The following is an 18,800-nucleotide window of genomic DNA, read 5'->3' on the forward strand; positions in this document are numbered from 1 at the left end:
ACTGCACACCCAAGAGTCTGCCCTCTTTCACAATTAGTGGACACAGCCAGATTAAGCAAAATCGGGAGCTACGCCGCCATCTTCTTCTCTTGGGATTTAGGTCTTCTTCCTCCCCTTCGTCAAATTTCCGTCTCTTTTCAGCGAGAATACGCAGTTTGTCGCGAACCGGAGTTCCAACTGCGCGATGCGCCATTTACGGCACTCACTTCACAAAGATTATCTGAAGAGAAGAAGATCGGCACCCGTTGAAGCTTCCTCTGCCTCACCTTTGCATGTTGCTGGTGCACTATTTGGACTATGCCAAGGATATCAGATTATTACATAACTGGGGGCCTTAAGTCACTTCAAAATTTGAAGGATGAGGCTCAGATAAAAAAACAAATATATTCGATATAATCAAATTTAAATTTTTTTTTCATGTGCCCCACATTTTACCACTCTAGAGGGATCACTGATTGAGCAAGCTTGCCATCACCCATTAACTGTAACAAACTATATCTCATCGATCGGATAACCTAAATTATAGAGCATAGCCCATTTATCAAAGTCTGAATTAACTCAATTTTTTTTAAAAGAACTCTGATCAAATTCGCCACTGATTTTTTCTCCTTATTTAATTAATACACTTCTTCTGAAAATTTTGTAAGCATGAAAAAAACGGGATAAATACGAATCGTACAAATTTTTGTATTTTTCCACCCGAAAATGTTTCTTTTTCTGATTTATGCTTGAAAACCAGGAAATCTTCAGATTATTGCAGAAACCAAGCACAGATCAAAAAATCTTGGGATTCTCGCCATTGAACTTATATGCAACTCGGCAGGTCTGAGATACCAGATTTTCAGATTCAGACTGAAAAATTTGTGTGGGTTTTTTTTTCATAGAAAATTGTATTTTATATTAAAAAAACTACAAATCTTTTGGGTTTTTGCAATTCGGAGTTTAGTAAATAACCTCATATGTGTTCATATATGACCCAATGGATATCTGACTTACAATTACATGATTCCCAAGAGTTATGGCCTAAATATGGAAATATATACATTTAGGAGTTATTTATCAAAATCCAAATTTATCTCATTATTTTCTGAATATACTCCGACCAAATCCGCATGGGTTATTTATCCTTATTTATCAATACATTTTCCTGAAAAATCCAGTGTGGGAAAAAACTCGAAACATTGTGAAACTCGAAAACATTATGAAAATTCGAATCATACAAATTTTTCAGATTTTCTGCCCAAAATCCACCGCAGATCAGGATGTCTTTGGACGTCGCCCATTGACTTATATGCAACCTTGACAGATCTGAGATGCTGGGTTTTCCTATTATGACTTTCATCCTCAAGGTATAATAAATCATAAAAAATTTTCCACTAAAAATTTCGGATTTGAAAACTTAAAATTTCGAGTTTTTGGCATTCGGACTTTAATAAATAACCCACATAGTGTCTCCTCCTTATTGGTCACTGAGTTTAAGTCCCGGTTGAGCTGCTTCAGGGATTGGATAGCTGAGGTTTGAACTTCTCTCCAACTCATCCAATCACCATGCAGCTTTACCAGGACTTTAAATTCTGTGACCAATAAGGGAAGAAAATGTTGTCACTGGAAGAAGATCTAGCCACTGTGCTTCCCCTCCTCCCTTCTGTAGTTGGTAACCCTTTGTGGTCCCTGTTTGTGTGGTGGGGGCCCCTGGGCACCAATTTTTTTTAAACTTCTGGGGTGCAAGTTTTTTACTATGGACGTTTAAGGGGGGCCCTGGCCACCAAATTTCTTATAATGTGTGTGTGGGGGGGCCTGGCCACCAATTTTTTCCCCATGTGGGGTCCTAGCCACCAATATTTTTTAATGGGGGGGCCCTGACCACAAATGTTTTTTCAATGGGGGGCCCTGACCACCAATATTTTTCTAATTAACATGTGGAACCAATAGCCACCAATGTTTTGTTTTTTTTTAGCATGTGGTGGACCTGTGGGGTGGGGGAGGGCGGACCTGCAGGTGGGGCTTGTGGTGGGCGCAAGGCCAGGAAATTTTTTCGTATGGGGCCCTGCGATTTCTGATGGCGGCCCTGTCACACACTGTACAGCAGTTTTACTGTACAGTTCATAAAGGTAAGTGATGAGAGTCCAAATACAGGGCTAGGAAGGACATGGTTTTCCAAAAAAAAAGCACGTTCTAAAGCCAGACCCATGTGGCCAAAGTGTGAAAGAACCCAAGAACATTCTATTCATAAGACTAAGTACTCAGAAGCACCTAATATTGTAAATACAGTAAATTTCCAGCTGAGAAAAAAACCCCCAGATATTACACTTGTCCTGATTTGATGTGTGGTATTGTACTGCCCTCTGGTGGCAACATATTTAGGCAGTAAAGTGAGACTGTATTACGGACAGTGGCACAATATAGATGATTAAAGGCAAGTTACTAAAAACTAAAAGTTTTCAATGAGAGTGATTCAGGGACTAGTCCTGTTTGGCAAATTTTTTTTACTTTTAGGGGGGGCTCTGGCCAACATTATTTTTTTTAACTTTGTGGGGGGGGCACCTGGACACCAAAGTTTTTTTTCACTTGTACGGGTCTCTGGCCACCAAAGTTTTTTTTTTTTACTTTTAGGGGTCTCTGGCCACAATTTTTTTTTTACTTTTAGGGGTCTCTGGCCACCAATGTTTTTTTAACTTTTACGGGGTCTCTGGCCACCAATGTTTTTTTTTACTTTTACGGGTCTCTGGCCACCAATGTTTTGTTTTTAATTGTATAGGGGCGCAGAAAATGTTGTTGTAAGGGGCCTCATGAATTCTGATGGTGGCCCGGAATGGATAGATTTCACTGTGAACAATGAAAATCTTCTAGCATGACCAATCAATTTTATGACGGATGTTGGAAGAAATATTGTTAGATGCGCGATCGTTCAGTGCCCACTAAACTCACGATAATTTGACGGATTGACCTTCCAAAATTTGAATATTGTAAAGTGGGACAAAAACATCAAGCGCACGTAGTGGGGCTACATTTTTAACCAGCCTGTTTTGTGGCCACACCCCCTAATTACCATGTCCATTTTACAGAATTTGGAAATATGAACATGTTTCTGGGAGTTTTAGGGACATGTTTATGAGTATTAACAGTTTTGCCATTGAAGGAGTAATTGTCCTTTAAGTCTCAGTTCTCCCAAGAGACTTCCTTATCTTATTAGTTTCTTATCTTTACTTTTCTTAAATTGTTACCAGGATTTGTGGAAAGGCCACCAAGGCCTAGGCCTAGGGGCGGCAGGATTTTAGGAGGCGGCATGTTGCCCAACCACACCCACATTGGTTCAGAAACACTGGGGATGCGCAAGAGATACAACCTTAAAGGGATCCTGTAATCGGAAAATAGAGAATTTTACTTACCTACTTGACCTAAATTCCTTTTCTTCTAGTTCCGACATGTCAGTACACATGGGCATTGCCCCTCCCACCTGGAGGTAGGACCTATAACATAGCCAATCAAAATGAATCATGACCTATAAGACCACATGACTTCCTCCTCACCACAGTTATACTTTTGCCATAGTACAGTCAGTACACATGGGATCTACCAAGCCATGCCCCAAAAACAAGGGGTGGGAATAACCAACATAAGGCAAAAACCAAACTGATGATAAGGAGGCCCTGAGAAAAAAGCCCAGCATCACATCCATCCAACAGTGGAGCTGATAAAATGTATATCTCCTGAAAAAGTAGATAAAAGGCACAAGAACATGAACAACATGGTAACATGGTAAACATGGTAAAAGAGCTACAAAACCAACCACTAAATTACAGAGACCAGCACTTGAGAACAGGGCAGCCATCAGAAATCACAGGCCCCATACGACAAAATTTCCTGGGCCCCCTGGGCTGCGCCCACTGCAATCCCCGCCTACAGGTCTGTCCTCCCCACCCCACAGTAAAAAAACATTGGTGGCTAGGGTTCCCACATGTCAATTTAAAAATAAACAAATATTGGTGGTCAGGGCCCCCCCATTAAAAAAAACATTTGTGGTCAGGGCCCCCCATAAAAAATATTTGTGGTCAGGACCCCCATTAAAAAATATTGGTGGCTAAGGACCCCACATGGAAAAAAAATTGGTGGCCAGGGCACCCCTAAACGTCCATGTAAAAAAAAAACTTGCCCCCCAGAAGTTTAAAACAATTTGTGCCCAGGGCCCCACCACACAACAAGGACCACAAAGGGTTAACTTTAGGGGGGCCTGCCATGTTACACTTACTTCATTAGTGTGGCCCACCTGCTGTCAGTGAGCTGCCAACTACAGAAGGGGAGCACAGGTGGCTGCATCTTCTTCCAGTGACAGCATTTTCTTCCCCTATTGGTCACAAAACTTCAAGTCCCGGCTGCATGGTGATTGGATGAGCTGGAGGGGAAGTTAAAACCTCAGCTATCCAATGCCTGAGCAGCTCAACTGGGACTTAAACTCTCTGACCAATAAAGGAAATTAATGGACACAAGCTGCCTCCCCCTGTGCTCCTGCCCTGCCTTCCCAAAGTTAAAGGGCATGTAAAGGCCAAACAGTAAAATCCCATTTTTACTTTCTGTAATGAAAAAGAAACCTATCTCCAATATACTTTAAAAAAATATGTACCCTTTTTATAAGAAACCTGACTGTATGCAGTGAAATTCTCCCTTCATTTACTGCTGTGGATAGGAATTGTCAGATGGTCCCTAACTGCTGAGCAGGGAAAAAATCATACTTATGAACAGCAGGGGGAGCCCCGCCTTACTTCCCAGCCATGCAGAACTCAAGCAGCTTTGTTTATGACGATCCCTAAGCAGCCCAGACCACACTGAGCATGTGCACAGTCTTAGTCTTGCAAAGATGTTTACAAAGTTACAAGATGGTGTCCCCCTGTAGCCAACTTTGAAAGCATAAATTATTTGTTTGATTAGGCTTGTGGTGCAGTAAGTGCATGTTTATGTTTATTATACAAAATACAGCATTTCTAGCCTTATTCTATTTTAGACTTTACTTCCCCTTTAAGATCTTCCACCGCTCAGGTGCCTTTGGGAACCGATACATATGTGGCAAGAGAATTCTTCATCCATCCAGTGAGGTGCCTTATACTTTCTGTCATTTAAATTTATTGCATTCCTTAATCTCATCAGTTTCAATAACTATACATAATGACACAGCAAACAGCCCATAGTCTAATGTTAAGTCTTCATAGTGTTACAGAGTAGCTGTAGGTTTCATCAGGGGCTTTATGCTGCCAGTTACATTAGTCTCAGTGTAAAGAGGTAGTTTGCCTTAAAATTAACTTCTAGTATGTTGTAGGCAGTGGACAATATGTCACTGGGTTTTTTTGTTGTTTTTTTAATTATCTATATTGCTGTGCATCTGTCAGAATTCTTTTAAATGTTTTTTGGTTTCTAATTTATTACCCTAGAAACAGAATAGAAGATAAATGCTGGAAAGCTTAAATAAAAAACAAAAAAACAAAACAAATAAGTGACCATTAAATTAAAACCTCACAGTCAATATTATTTTGGTTGCTGGAATCAGTAACCCTGATAGGAAGAGGCATTATAGAAAGCAAATAATTAGCAATTACAAACGAGGACAAATTAAAGAGTTGCTTACAATAGGCATATATATATATATAAAATACACAAAAGCCATGAATATTTTGTAAATTACATCCTTATAAACAGTGAGTTCTGATGTCATAAGTTATAAACGGTGAGTTCTGATGTCATCAGAACATTAGCCTTCGGCCTCGTGTTTTTATATGGTCATGAAACTCCTTGGTAACTTATAATATCCTTATATTTTACAAGAGGGGGTATTTTCTTTCTGTATCTGTCAGGCTGCAGCTGACGCCTACAAGGTGATGGGCCCCAGAGCATATTATGATCAAATAATTTACGACTGGAGTAGGAAAAGAAAAAAAGACCCCAAGGGGGGCCGAAATGTTGGACATTTGATTCATGCAAATAAAATGATATGATTCACTAAAATGGAGTGCGGATCTATGTGATAATTTATACATAAAGATATTTGATCCAGCACCTGATTAGCACATAAAATCCGGATTTGAGTGCGGCTGCCTTTGGACAAACATATATATATATAACAAGGTCCCTTGTGGATCGAAACGCGTAGATATGGAGCTGGAATAAACTTTGTCCACATTGTTTTACAACAAACCTGTGTCGTGAGTGCTTTCTGTTATTGGACTGTAAGATTTTTGGTGAGCACCCGGCCTTCATTATCACGAGTGGTGAGTGCAAATACACGATGAATATATATATATATATACATACACACACACACACATATATATATATACACACACACACACACACATATATATATATGTATAGCACGCATTAGGTCATGCGAAAGTGTAATTTGTGTAAAAAAAAAAAGTAAACCATCATCGCAAACAGTGACCTTCCTCAGAGTAAAGAACAGTGAAGAAAAGTGAAGTTACTCCTTGGTTGATTCTTGTGAGGTAGATAATTAGATTACTATTCAGAGATATTCACCCTGCATAATGGACTCCTACTATTAGTACAGTCACACTCACAACAAAGAGGTACCCTGCAAGAACCAAACAAAGTAGCTTCACTTTTCCTATTTAGCTCAACAAATACCAAAATATAGATTTTTCTTGATTAAACAATAGATAAAAGTATGTCCAGCACAAGCCCTTATGTTAAACAAGGGGTTAAACTGCCCTTTTAGGGTGGTGGCACACAGGGAGATTAGTCGCCAAGCGATAAATCTTCTTTACTGCGGGCGACTAATCTCCCCAATTGCCTTCCCGCCGGCAAGAATGTGAATCTCCGACGGGTTGTGTATTGCTTCGTTTTCCGAAGTTTCCTTCCCGTCGGCAATTCGCATTTTTACTGGCGGGAAGGCATTTGGGGAGATTAGTTTGCGCAGTAGAGAAGATTTTTCACTGGGCAACTAATCTCCCTGTGTGCCACCACCATTAATGTAATCTCACAGTCACAGGCACTTTATAGTGCATCTGTGCATTCAACAGTACAAAGTATATGAATTCTTGCAGCTCATCAGACGAGTACCTATTAAATACCCAGCACTCCTGAGAACCAATGAAGCAAAAGAAGCAGAGGTAAATATGGATCTGCAGTAGTGACAGTCAGTGGAATCATTAGTGCATAATACTTGTGTATACATCAGGCAGGCCCTCCATATAAATAGATCATAGAACAGTCCAGGCCTCTGTGATTAGGAAAATCCCTAACAAACAGTGTTCCTAGTTACAGTATTTTTGCTCAAATCCTTTGGTTTGACCCAGTTTTTCCTGTTGCTTTTGCCAGTTCATTTTAAAAATACTTCTGAATCAATTTTGCATTGATAAGCAAGTCTGTGGCATCTATGAACACCGTATCCAATCAGATTTACGAATGTATTATGCACAATATATAGGTGGGACCACAAAACAACAATGTAAAATGAGGGAAAACTTTTTTTTTTTATTTTCACTATAGAGAGTAGCAATTTGAGTTTTGGAGGCAAAAAGGCTGAAGTTTCACCATACACCCCCCCATATTCCCTTGATAGAGTTGTAGGAGTTGTACCCATATCCCTGGGGATATTATATATAAGTGTAATACATCCATACGGTGTAGATAGGGGTCAAGTACATTTGCTATTGCTAAACATGCTTTAGAAAAGTGTGTTCATAAACAAACTTCCTACTGCCGTATTGGCAAAAGTGAAGAGTTGCCGACTTGTTCTCTGCACCAATCAGATCTGTTGTAAAGCTTTACCAGCTGATTGCAATGTCTGTGAATATACATTTACATTGAATGGAGGGTGCAAATTGCATTGATAGCTTTGTACATTGGAGTACAGCTTGTTACCATTTCCGCTGACTATATCAGAGCAGCGCCCCCCCCTAACGGTTTGGTCCAATGGATTAAATGCAATAATACACCATTGAAAGATGCATCTTCAAGAAATGTCAGACCCCTCAATATAATCAGCTATGAAAGGTCTACAAAATATCTTCATACATATAGTATAGTTCTCCTTAAAATGACAGGTAGGATATGCTCATTCATTAGCTGCCTCTACAGTGTAAAAACATGTGTCTCCATCAATATGATTAGATATGTCCAAGATGGTTTATTACTAATCCCAGCATCTTCCAACAGCTTTTACCATGTGACATTTCATGCAGCAGCCTGAATCTAGACCTGACAGTTGGTCTATAAGCCTAGGGCCAATGAGGGTTCCAAAACCTTTCATCACTTTCTTAGAACTTTGACTTTAAATAGGATGTAGATATATAAAGGCAATTTGAAATTGGTCTTTTAAACTAACTTTTATTCTGAATACATTCCATCAGTTTAAAATCATGAATTTAAAGGTTTGGATTTTGGTTTGATGGATGAATTTGTGGTCGATTTATCAAAATTTTAATTAGATTTTTCCCCCCGTGATTCAAGTTTTTTTGCATTAAGACTCACAAACAAATTAGAATGACTGAAATTTGAACGTAAAAATAAAAACCCTTTTTTGTCATGTAGAAGTAACTTACTGGGAGTTGTCCGAAGCAAAATGTAAGCAATTCTTTCAATTTGAGTGAAAATTGTGAAATGATGAGCAGATTGTGAGTTTGTGGTGTTTGCATTTTTTTCCCACATTTTTGGTTGGAGTTTTTTAAAATTTGGAGTTTGGTAAAAAAATTTCCAGCAAAAAAAAAACAAATGAAAATTTTGATAAACAGGCCTCCAAGTATTTGGAGGAACCTTAATCCTGCATAAAATTTAAAGATTCTGGAATTGGATCCTGGATTCAGTGCTTCCCTACAGAAAATAAAATTAACTTTGCATATGATGTAAACAGCTCCATTCTAAGACCATGTTAAGAAAAATTGCTCCTTTAACATCTTACAAATTTAAGAAATTTGTATTTGAATGTTCAAACGTTACGGCAAATCTCGGTAGCTAATGCTTATACAGTTATGCAACCTATTATCCAGAATGCTAGGGACATGGGGTTTTCCGGATAATGGATCTTTCCATAATTTGTATCTTGAATCTTAACATGGGGCAGATTTATCAAGGGTAGAATTTCGAAGTGCAAAAAACTTCGAAATAGGTTACTTCGACATTCAAAGTCGAAGTATTTTTAACATAGTACTTCGAATCAAACGATTTCACTTCGACTTCTAAAAACTTAGCCAAATGTTGGCTATATGTTCTAGGAGGTCCCCATAGGCTAACATAGCAATTCGGTAGGTTTAAGGTGGCGAAGTGTCGAAGTCAAAGTTTTTTAAAAAGACAGTACTTCGATTATCGAATGGTCGAATAGTCAAAGTATTTTCACTTCGAATCAAATTCGAATTAAGGCCTATTCGATGGTCACAGTACCCAAAAAATTGTTTGAAATTCGAAGTTTTTAACTTCGAAAATTCACTTCGACCCTTAGTAAATCTGCCCCTATATAAACCCAATAGGCTGGTTTTGCCTCCAATACGGATTAATTATATCTTAGTTTGGATCAAGTACAAGGTACTGTTTTATTATTACAGAGAAAAAGGAAATCACTTTTTAAAATTTGTATAAAATGGAGTCTATGGGAGACAGCCTTTCCCGTAATTCAGAGCTTTCTGGATAATGGGTTTCTGGATAAAGGATTCCCATACCTGTAGTAGCCTGTGCCGAAATTTCTGAAAGTATTACTCTATATCTATTTACATTTGTAAAGCTGGCCACACACACACACATTTTGGATAAGTACACAAATTCACAACATACGCTGCTTGGATCAGCCAGTCAGATACCACATAGAAATGGGCCAGTGCAGTCTGATAAATCAAAGCTCCTGCGCTAGAGTCGCCCGTGCCACGCTGCATGCACCAATATAGGAACGTGGAAGACTAAACCAGAATATGGACTTCATTTTGGTTTGTGGGAAGCTCTGGGAGCTAAACTGGATCATGATCAGGCCCAGCAGCTAAAGTTTATTGTGTGGTCTTAAACTGTCCAACCCATTAGCTTATTATCTTGGCCACTGGCAGGGCTTTTAGGAGACAGAAAATGACTTCACATGAGACACTAGGGGGCAGGTTTATTAAAATGTAAGATTAGAGCTCGTCCCAACTTTCTATTCATTCCTATGAGATCTTTGGAATTGTATTTAACAAATATTTTCTTCCTACTGATTAATACACTTCTAAAAAAAGGAATGAATAGAGAGAGAATTTTTCTGTGGTGAGCATTAATCTCACATTTAAATAAATCTACCCTTAAGTATAGGAAAAGCTGCTGTCAGTGGATAAACAGTAAAAGAGCGGGAAAATATGTGGCATGTAAGTAGCAGCAGAGCTGCCAGGAGAGAGTGCTGAGCAACAGGCAAGGTCAGGGTGAGCAGGCCCGGATTTGTGGAAAGGCCACCTAGGCCCGGGCCTAGGGCGGCAGGATTTTAGGGGGGCGGCATGATGCCCAATCACACCTACTTTGGTTCAAAAACACTGGGAATGCGCTGGAGATACAATATTTTTTTAAAAATCCCCATTGATTATGAAAATCTGCACGAATAAAGGGGAGGGGACAGGGGCGCCGAACGGCAGTGGGCCTAGGGGCGCCCTCTATGTAAATCCGGCCCTGAGGGTGAGTGGTATGCAGATGATACAATAAGGCTGAAATACATATCTTCTGGGAATGCCCCGGCCTAGCCGAATATTGGGCCACAATTCTACGGCTTTGCTCTATTATCCTAGGGAGGAAATTACCCAATTCCCCCGCTCGAATACTATTATTTTGGGAACTGGAGAATGAAGAGGGATCCCCAGATATTTCTTTAGAGCGACACCTACAAAATGCCGCCAAGGTACAGATCCCTAGACTTTGGAAGTCTACCGTCCCTCCATCTGTTAAGGAATGGGTTATGAAAGTCAATGAAATTGCCAAATTCGAGGAGTTATCCACCTTCTCTAGCAAGCAACACTCAAAATATAGAGACGTATGGTTGAGATGGTTACTATTTAGGGATACAGATGATTATATACAGCTCTTGACACCCTGAGAAGGAAGTTTCCGAAACATCTCTAGGCCTGATAGATACTCTAAGAATTAGGACCTCCTGGGAACTCTGATTTTTTTTTTTTCTCTAGGATGTGGTGAATTGTTATGTATGTATTGTTATGTTGTATGTTTCTGGCGACATACCCTGCTGGAGAACACCGTTGTACTATCTTAACATGATGTAATGCATTAACATATTAATGTACTGTGTGATATGGATACTTTGTACTTTGGCTTAGACCTTCCCCCCTCCCTCCTCCCATTTTCTCATACTGTACCCCCCTTTCTTTTTCTTTACTTTTGAAACCAATAAAAATATATTTAAGAAATAAATAAAAAATAAGGCTGAAATAACATGGATGCATTCTGTAGAGGTAGAACAGATAGATGGTATTAGGGGAAAGGTGTCTCTCATGTGCAGGATTTGCCACCATGCGACCTCTCCTTGCAGGCAATGGGATAATAAACCAAGGTAAATTCAACTGGATGTGGAAAATGAATTGTAAAGAGAAACTGGTCCCAATAGTATATAAAGGGTTAGTCCCTTATACTTGCACCAAAAATATTGTATTGATAATAACAATAACAACAAATAAATAACAGGCCCTGGCATTTTAAATACACAGAGGCCAAAACTGCTAACCAACAGCCCACTAAATAGTGGTAATTTAAAGTAGCCCATCTGGCAGTTGCTTCTCACAGCCGACAGCCATCAGATTAAAGCCCCAATTTTCACACAAGCTTAAACTCCGCCTCTCCTGGTGCAGAACTCCTCCCTGTTCTGTGGTGCAACTCACCGGTCTATGTTAAAGGTATAGAATTTATGACATTTTTCTGCCAAAATGTCATAGAGATTTTTGCCACAAAGACATTTTTCACCGTTTACACAACACTTTTGACAAAATTTGTCAGCATTACAACAAATCTACAAAACTTTAAGATACCTTCTGTGAATGTATCTTAAAGTTTTGTAGATTCTGTATCTTATTTACAGCACATTTGGGACTGACACTTGTTTAACGATTGTGAACTTACCGACATTTGTGCATTTGCCCCAAAGAATCCGAGTCTGTCTGTGGCCTGCAGATGCCCATGAGCACAGGGAGGTCCCAGTAGGGCATAAGGCTGGTATAAAGCAATTGGGCTAATAACATCCAGTGTAAGTCTACCTTTAGGTAAAAGATTTAAAGGGCCGGATGGAGCACAATTGGAGGCAGCAACAAAAAGGCCTCTTTTATATAATAGAATATATCACTTTAAAAGAAAGCATTTGTTCCATGTTTGCACTTTTACTATCATATACTTATAATTGTGTAAAATGTGCAACCTTTATATATGTACTGTATCTAAATTACACGCCACATTATGGGATTAAATGGATTCCAGGCATACACTTTTACTTAATACAGCATGCAGATTATTATAGGATCATTTGATTTCCAATCCTATATTTGACTTCCAATCAATTTGAGATAAACAGACAGTCTATTAAGTAACATTTTTAATAAAGATGGCTACCATATCTCTGCTTATTCTGGGCTCTTTCTTTATAATGGTATTTACAAAAAGTAATTATATATATATATATATATAATATATTCGGATACAGAACACTGAAATAAATTAGAATAGAAGGATTACAAATCTGAATTAATTTTATTAGAAACTGAATTTTTATGGTGAGGTTTTCTTTGCAAAAGAGGCTCCATGGGGCTTTCATTATTGGATGCCTTATTGTACAAGTTGTATAGAAGTCACAAACAAGAGCAATTAATAACCTTTCAGATATATTCTTAGAAATCAGTGCTTAGTGATGTCATCAGTTATAATCAGTGCTTTGTGACGTCACTAGTGTCACATGATTCACAGAAACATATGTATTTTAATAATGCATCCACTGTTGTACAATAAGGAAATATTAAAAGTCACTTTGGAGTTCCATGACCCATATGAAAGCCTTTATTTGGTACTGGAATTCTTCAGTAACTTCTGATATCCATATCATTTTACAGTGGGGGTACATTATTCCTATAGAATTGGTGTAAAATAGCCAATTCCATTAAATAGTATGCATCACAAATGTGTATCAGTGTATGTTAATCATTTAGTTCACCTTGAAAAGGGGATAGATGGTGCTTCCCTGAGATAAAAACTATTTAAAGGGATTCTGTCATGATTTTTAAGATGTCGTTTTCATTTATAAATGACACTGTTTACACTGCAAATAATTCACTCTACAATATAAAATTTCATTCCTGAACCAGCAAGTGTATTTTTTTTTAGTTGTAATATTGGTGTGTAGGCGCCATCTCAGGTCATTTTGCCTGGTCATTTGCTTTCAGAAAGATCCAGCACTTTAGGATGGAACTGCTTTTTGGCAGGCTGTTGTTTCTCAATTGCTATTTGGTTACCTTCCCATTGTTTTGTTGTTAGGCCGCTGGGGGGTCATATCACTCCGACTTGCAATACAGGAGTAAAGAGTGACTGAAGTTTATCAGAGCACAAGTCACATAACTGGGGCAATTGGGAAACTGACAATATGTCTAGCCTCTTGTCAGATTTCAAAATTAAATATAAATAAATCTGTTTGCTCTTTTGAGAAATGGATTTCAGTGCAGAATTCTGCTGGAGCAGCACTATTAACTGATGTGTTTTGAATTTTTTTCCCCATGACAGTATCTCTTTAACACAACGTCAAAATTCAGGTAAATATGCAGGCTGAGAGCATCGGAGCCCTTTAGAGCACGTGTCCACATCTTAAGGGGCAGATTTATCAATATTCAAGGTTTTGACATTGCCATGTTTACAGCACAAAGAAATCACAATTATTTTAGAAAAAAAGGCATTCCCACAAAAAACACACACCTATAAGTGTGACGAAATCCATAGCCAATGTGACTATAAAGCTTTGGACAACTCACTCGACTTATTCAATTTTTTTTCATATTTTTTTCAATAATGCTTGAGTTTGGTTCAGTATTTGGCAAACTCTTATGTGCTGGAGATGGCATTTGTCAGAATCCAGGAAGTATAGATTCAGAGTGCCACAGAGGTCTACAAGGCACAACAAACACAAGGTTACACTTTAAGATTTCTTCTATAGAATCATGGAGATAAGGCATTTTTTATAGATGGGACATAACAGAGGGATTAAAGGAAATTGTAATACTGTCGCTGGATACACTGAATTGCCGTGGGGTAAATACCTCAGCCTTGGAGGAAAAGACATGAAGGTAAATAATGTAAAAGTGGATAAAGAGGTTTAACATTAAATTCATCAAAAGACACATGTACAGTAGACAAAGCAGCCTACACACAATAACTTGCCTCTGCCAATGAGATATCTCGGTGGCCATGAAAACAGCAGGAACTACATTGACATGGGTTTATAGAAAATTTAGGCGGTGATTATGATATGATACTGATAAGTGATAGGCATCCCTTACTATAAGTGCAAGCCTGTGTCCCAGACACGCTTTGTTCAATATGTATTGATTGTTGAGCTAACAAACATTATATAAGTCTATGGATGCTATTTCATTTGATTTCAGTGCAGCATGTTGCATGGTAACTCCCAAATCCCAATATATACAAATATGCAAATAAGCCTCCCTATTCCGAATAACATATGCCCAATTATTGTAATGAACAATCATGTATATGCTGTATTTCGCCTTTAAAGGCTGACTTTTTAAACATGAACTTGATGTATATTTTAAAAAAAGGTACATAAACATTATCTCACTGCCAAATATAATTATATATATATATATATATATATATACACACACACACACACACATACACGTGATTCTACAGATGAAAGGAAACCATTATAGTCTGCCTATGACTAGTAGGAACGATTTTCACACTCCTTTAGGCCCATAAAGTCATTCAAATATAACCTAACCTTGTTCCATTGGAGAGCGGTGAATTTGGGGACTAGACTTCCCCTTTGCTTCTGCTTCTCGAAGTGGGTTCTAAACAGATTATTTGGAAAGCAGAGGGACTTCTAGTTCTGCAACCTATCAATGTACAATAGAACATACATGGTGATACAGGGATTGAATAACATGTGTGCCTGAGGGTTGGCAAGTTGGTTCTATACCTAAAGGCAGACTATGATGGTTATATTTCTTTCTGAAGACCCATGCATGCCTGTGCAGAAATAAATTATTATATAAATATATCTCTATATAAAGCAGATCAAATAATGTTTATGCACCTACATAGGTCACTGTCCTTTAGGAAAATTTGCAGACCTTTATATAAAATGAAAAAGAAGAGAGGCAGGGAAGTGTCTTCTGATATGACCAGTAACCCTGTGGTGCAAAGTAAACAAAACAAGTATGATGTGACCTCACAAATACAACAAGAGGGACATCACAACTAATTGTATCCCAAGACAGATGAATTTACACAAGAAACCAATAGTCACATGTGATTCTCCCATCATTCCTCCTGTCTGCTCCATACAATCTGCTGCAGTTACAGGGGGAGTTTATCTTAACGTTTAATATGTTATAGGAAGTCATATTTTTTGCAACTTTCCTTTTATTTTTAAATATAGTTTTAGATTATTTGCTTTTCTGTTTTCAAATATGGGTCAGCCAAAAAATGATTGACTATACTTTGATTACTATTAGTTTTGAGTGAAATAATTTTCTTATTTCAGTCTCTCATTCAAAAGACTGCCTGGTTGCTATGGTAAATTGGACTCTAATAGTCAGTTTGCTACTGGTTGCCTGGGTTCACATTAATCTAGCAACCGTGTGCGGATTCAAATAGGAGACTGGAATATAAATTGGAGAAGTCTGAATTGCAATGTGATTAATAAAAAGTTGCAATAACAATAAATCTGTAGCCTTGCAGAGCATTTGTTTTTAGATGGGGTCAGCGATCCCCATTTGAAATATGGAAAGAGAAAGAAGACAGCAAAAAATGAAAAAATACTATAAAAAATAGATAATAATAATAAATAGTGAAAACCAATAGAAAAGTTGCTTAGAATTAGCCATATAACAAAACTAAAGGTTCACTTAAAGGAACAGTTCAATGTAAAAATAAAAACTGGGTAAATAGACTTAGATAGGCTGTGCAAAATAAAAAATGTTTCTAATATAGTTAGTTAGGCAAAAATGTAATGTATAAAGGCCGGAGTGACTGGATGTCTAACATAATAGCCAGAACACTACTTCCTGCTTTTCCACTGATTGGTTACCAGGCAGTAACCAATCAGTGATTTGAGGGGGGGCACGTGGGTCATAACTGTTGGTTTTGAATCTAAGCTGAATGCGGAGGATCAACTGCAAACTCACTGAACAATTATGTCCCATCTGGGCCCCTTTCAAGTCACTGACTAACTCAGAGTTAGAGAGCTGAAAAGCAGGAAGTAGTGTTCTGTTATATTAGACATTCACTCACTCCAGCCTTTATAGAATAAATTTTTGGCTAACTAACTATATTAAAAACATTTTTCTGCACAGCTGATTTACCCAGTTTTCATTTTTCCACTGAATAATTCCTTTAACGGTGAACCAGCCCTTTAAGTTAAAAAAAATACCCAAATGACACACAAGAATCATTGCCATATTGCAACTACAAACACTGCCCATGTAAAATAAAATACATAATAATTTAAAGGGTATTAAGTTAAAAGAAAAAACAGGCAGATTTGCAGAGGACCAGCACCATTAGTAATAAATAATGGATATAACACATTTATAAAACAAGATAACAGAAGAGTTATGCAGCATTAGATACTTTCTCAGATATGGGATGGAAGGGATTAGTAGGAATTACATTATGTGGGATCCGGCAACTATTCTGTCATTTTAATGTGGGCATGCATGTGAAAGAATCAGGATTTATGGGAAATTACATATTGTCTTCCCATCTTTTCACAATGAAAAAAAAACACCTCATCTAACCGCATACCCAATTATTTTCTCTATGTTTTTTTGATGCCTTATGAGTAATCTGTATACGAGAACAGAGACAGAGGATTCAGCTGCAGAGGAATAAAAGACGAGAGGTTGTAAAATGGACAGAATGTATTTAAATAAAAAACAAAGCTTAGTCAGACCTGGCAAGGAAACCCCAAGTCTGCCAAGTTCACAATGGGTCTCCCGATTCATATAATGCTGTCAGATAATAAAGAAACCCAACTGGTCACTGCCATGAGAACCTGCCTTTAGCTATGGGACTAGAACAAGATCCGAGTAGCTCAAGACATTTAAAAAAAAAAATTGCTAAAAACAAGAGTTGATTATTTTTATGTGCAACGTTTCACATGCTCTAAAACGTATTCTGGAAAATGCAGGCTGCATACTTGTAAACCATCCAGCTTGCAAGGCATTCTGGGAAACTCATCTTCTTTCCATTTATTCTCCTCTGGATCAAAGGTTAAGATGGAATCACTATAATGGCCATTGTAACACAGGCCACCGAGCACTACGATTTGATTGTCTAGCACGGCTACTCCATGACCACTCCTACCTATTGGCATGGACGCCAAAATAGTCCACTGATCCATATCAGGATCATAAACTTCTGTAGAGGGGCAGCCCTGCGATTCAAACGAAGCTCTTAAAATAACGCAGACGCCACCAAAGACATAGAGTTTGCCATTGTAAGAAATCATCTTGTGGAAACATCTAGCGTAATTCATTTTGCACTTATTTTCCCAGCAGTTTGTTAGAACCTGTGTTCTTCTGGTTCTTTGTTCCACAGTCCCCTCTTTGCTTGGGTCAAACACACACACCTGTTTGGAAGTTGAAGAGGAGGTAATGCCCCCTGTGATGAACAATTTATTATTAAGAACAGTCCCTTCATGGCCGTATTTGTTGACAGGGTAAGGGTCGACTAACTCCCATTTATTTTCTATGATATCATATCGCTCTGTGGAGTAAAAGGTTTCATCCCGTGTCCTTCCAGCCACAGCATAAACATATCTACCAATGACTCTGACAGCAAATTCTGACCGTGGCACAGACATGTCTGCCATTCGCAGCCAGCTGTTTTGACGTGGATCATATCGGAATACTTTAGAAGATGCATGAAATTCACCGTCAGGCCCGAGTTCCTCTCCCCCCAGCAAGAAGACAAAATTGTTAACGATGGCAAGGCAATCGGGACGGAGAGGAACCAGGGGACCTTCCAGCTCCCACCACACACGAGGCTTATGAAGAAGAAGGATCTTGCTATTAACCATGCTGTGCCCAATCATTCCCCGGAATACTGCAGTCTGGGGTTTTGCTGAACGGATAAGGTTTGATTTCATTTCCATCAGAGGCTGCTCGCTGACGTTATGGAAGTAGTTTAGAGCTTGCTCCACCTCATGCCTCAGCTGCCGCGAGTACCGATAGAATTCAGATATTTTCACCTGCAGAGATACAGACAAAAACAAGGTTCATAACAGGAATTTGGTGATTAGACGGGAAAGCTTGAAAATAAACATTATTCAATTGACTACATAACCCTGTCCAACTTCTTTAAAGGGGTGGTTCACCATTAAGATAACATTTTATATGTTATAGAATGGCCAATTCTAAGTGACTTTTCAATTGGTCTTCATTATTTATTTTCTATAGTTTTTTTATTTATTTGCCTTCTTCTGCTGACTCTTTCCAGATTTCAGATGGGGGTTATTGACCCCATCCAAAAACAAATGCTCTGTAAGGCTACAAATGTATTGTTATTGCTACTTTTTATTACTCTCCTATTCATATTCTAGTCTCTTATTCAAATCAGTGCAT

The 18,800-nt window shown here is 38.3% G+C and overlaps 1 protein-coding gene across 1 annotated transcript in view; it reads right to left on the reverse strand.

Moving 5' to 3' along the window:
• The window catches only part of LOC121400453 (kelch-like protein 15), a 27,469-nt gene extending 9,011 nt beyond the window's left edge, over positions 1-18,458 (reverse strand). The window contains exon 1 of the mRNA XM_041583588.1: positions 18,039-18,458. Coding sequence (XP_041439522.1) covers positions 18,039-18,331 — 293 coding nt within the window. The 5' untranslated portion in view covers positions 18,332-18,458. The remainder of the gene's footprint in view (positions 1-18,038) is intronic.
• Between the last annotated feature and the right edge of the window lie 342 nt (positions 18,459-18,800).

Source organism: Xenopus laevis, chromosome 2S (assembly GCF_017654675.1).
Source record: "Xenopus laevis strain J_2021 chromosome 2S, Xenopus_laevis_v10.1, whole genome shotgun sequence".
Lineage (NCBI taxonomy): Eukaryota > Metazoa > Chordata > Amphibia > Anura > Pipidae > Xenopus > Xenopus laevis.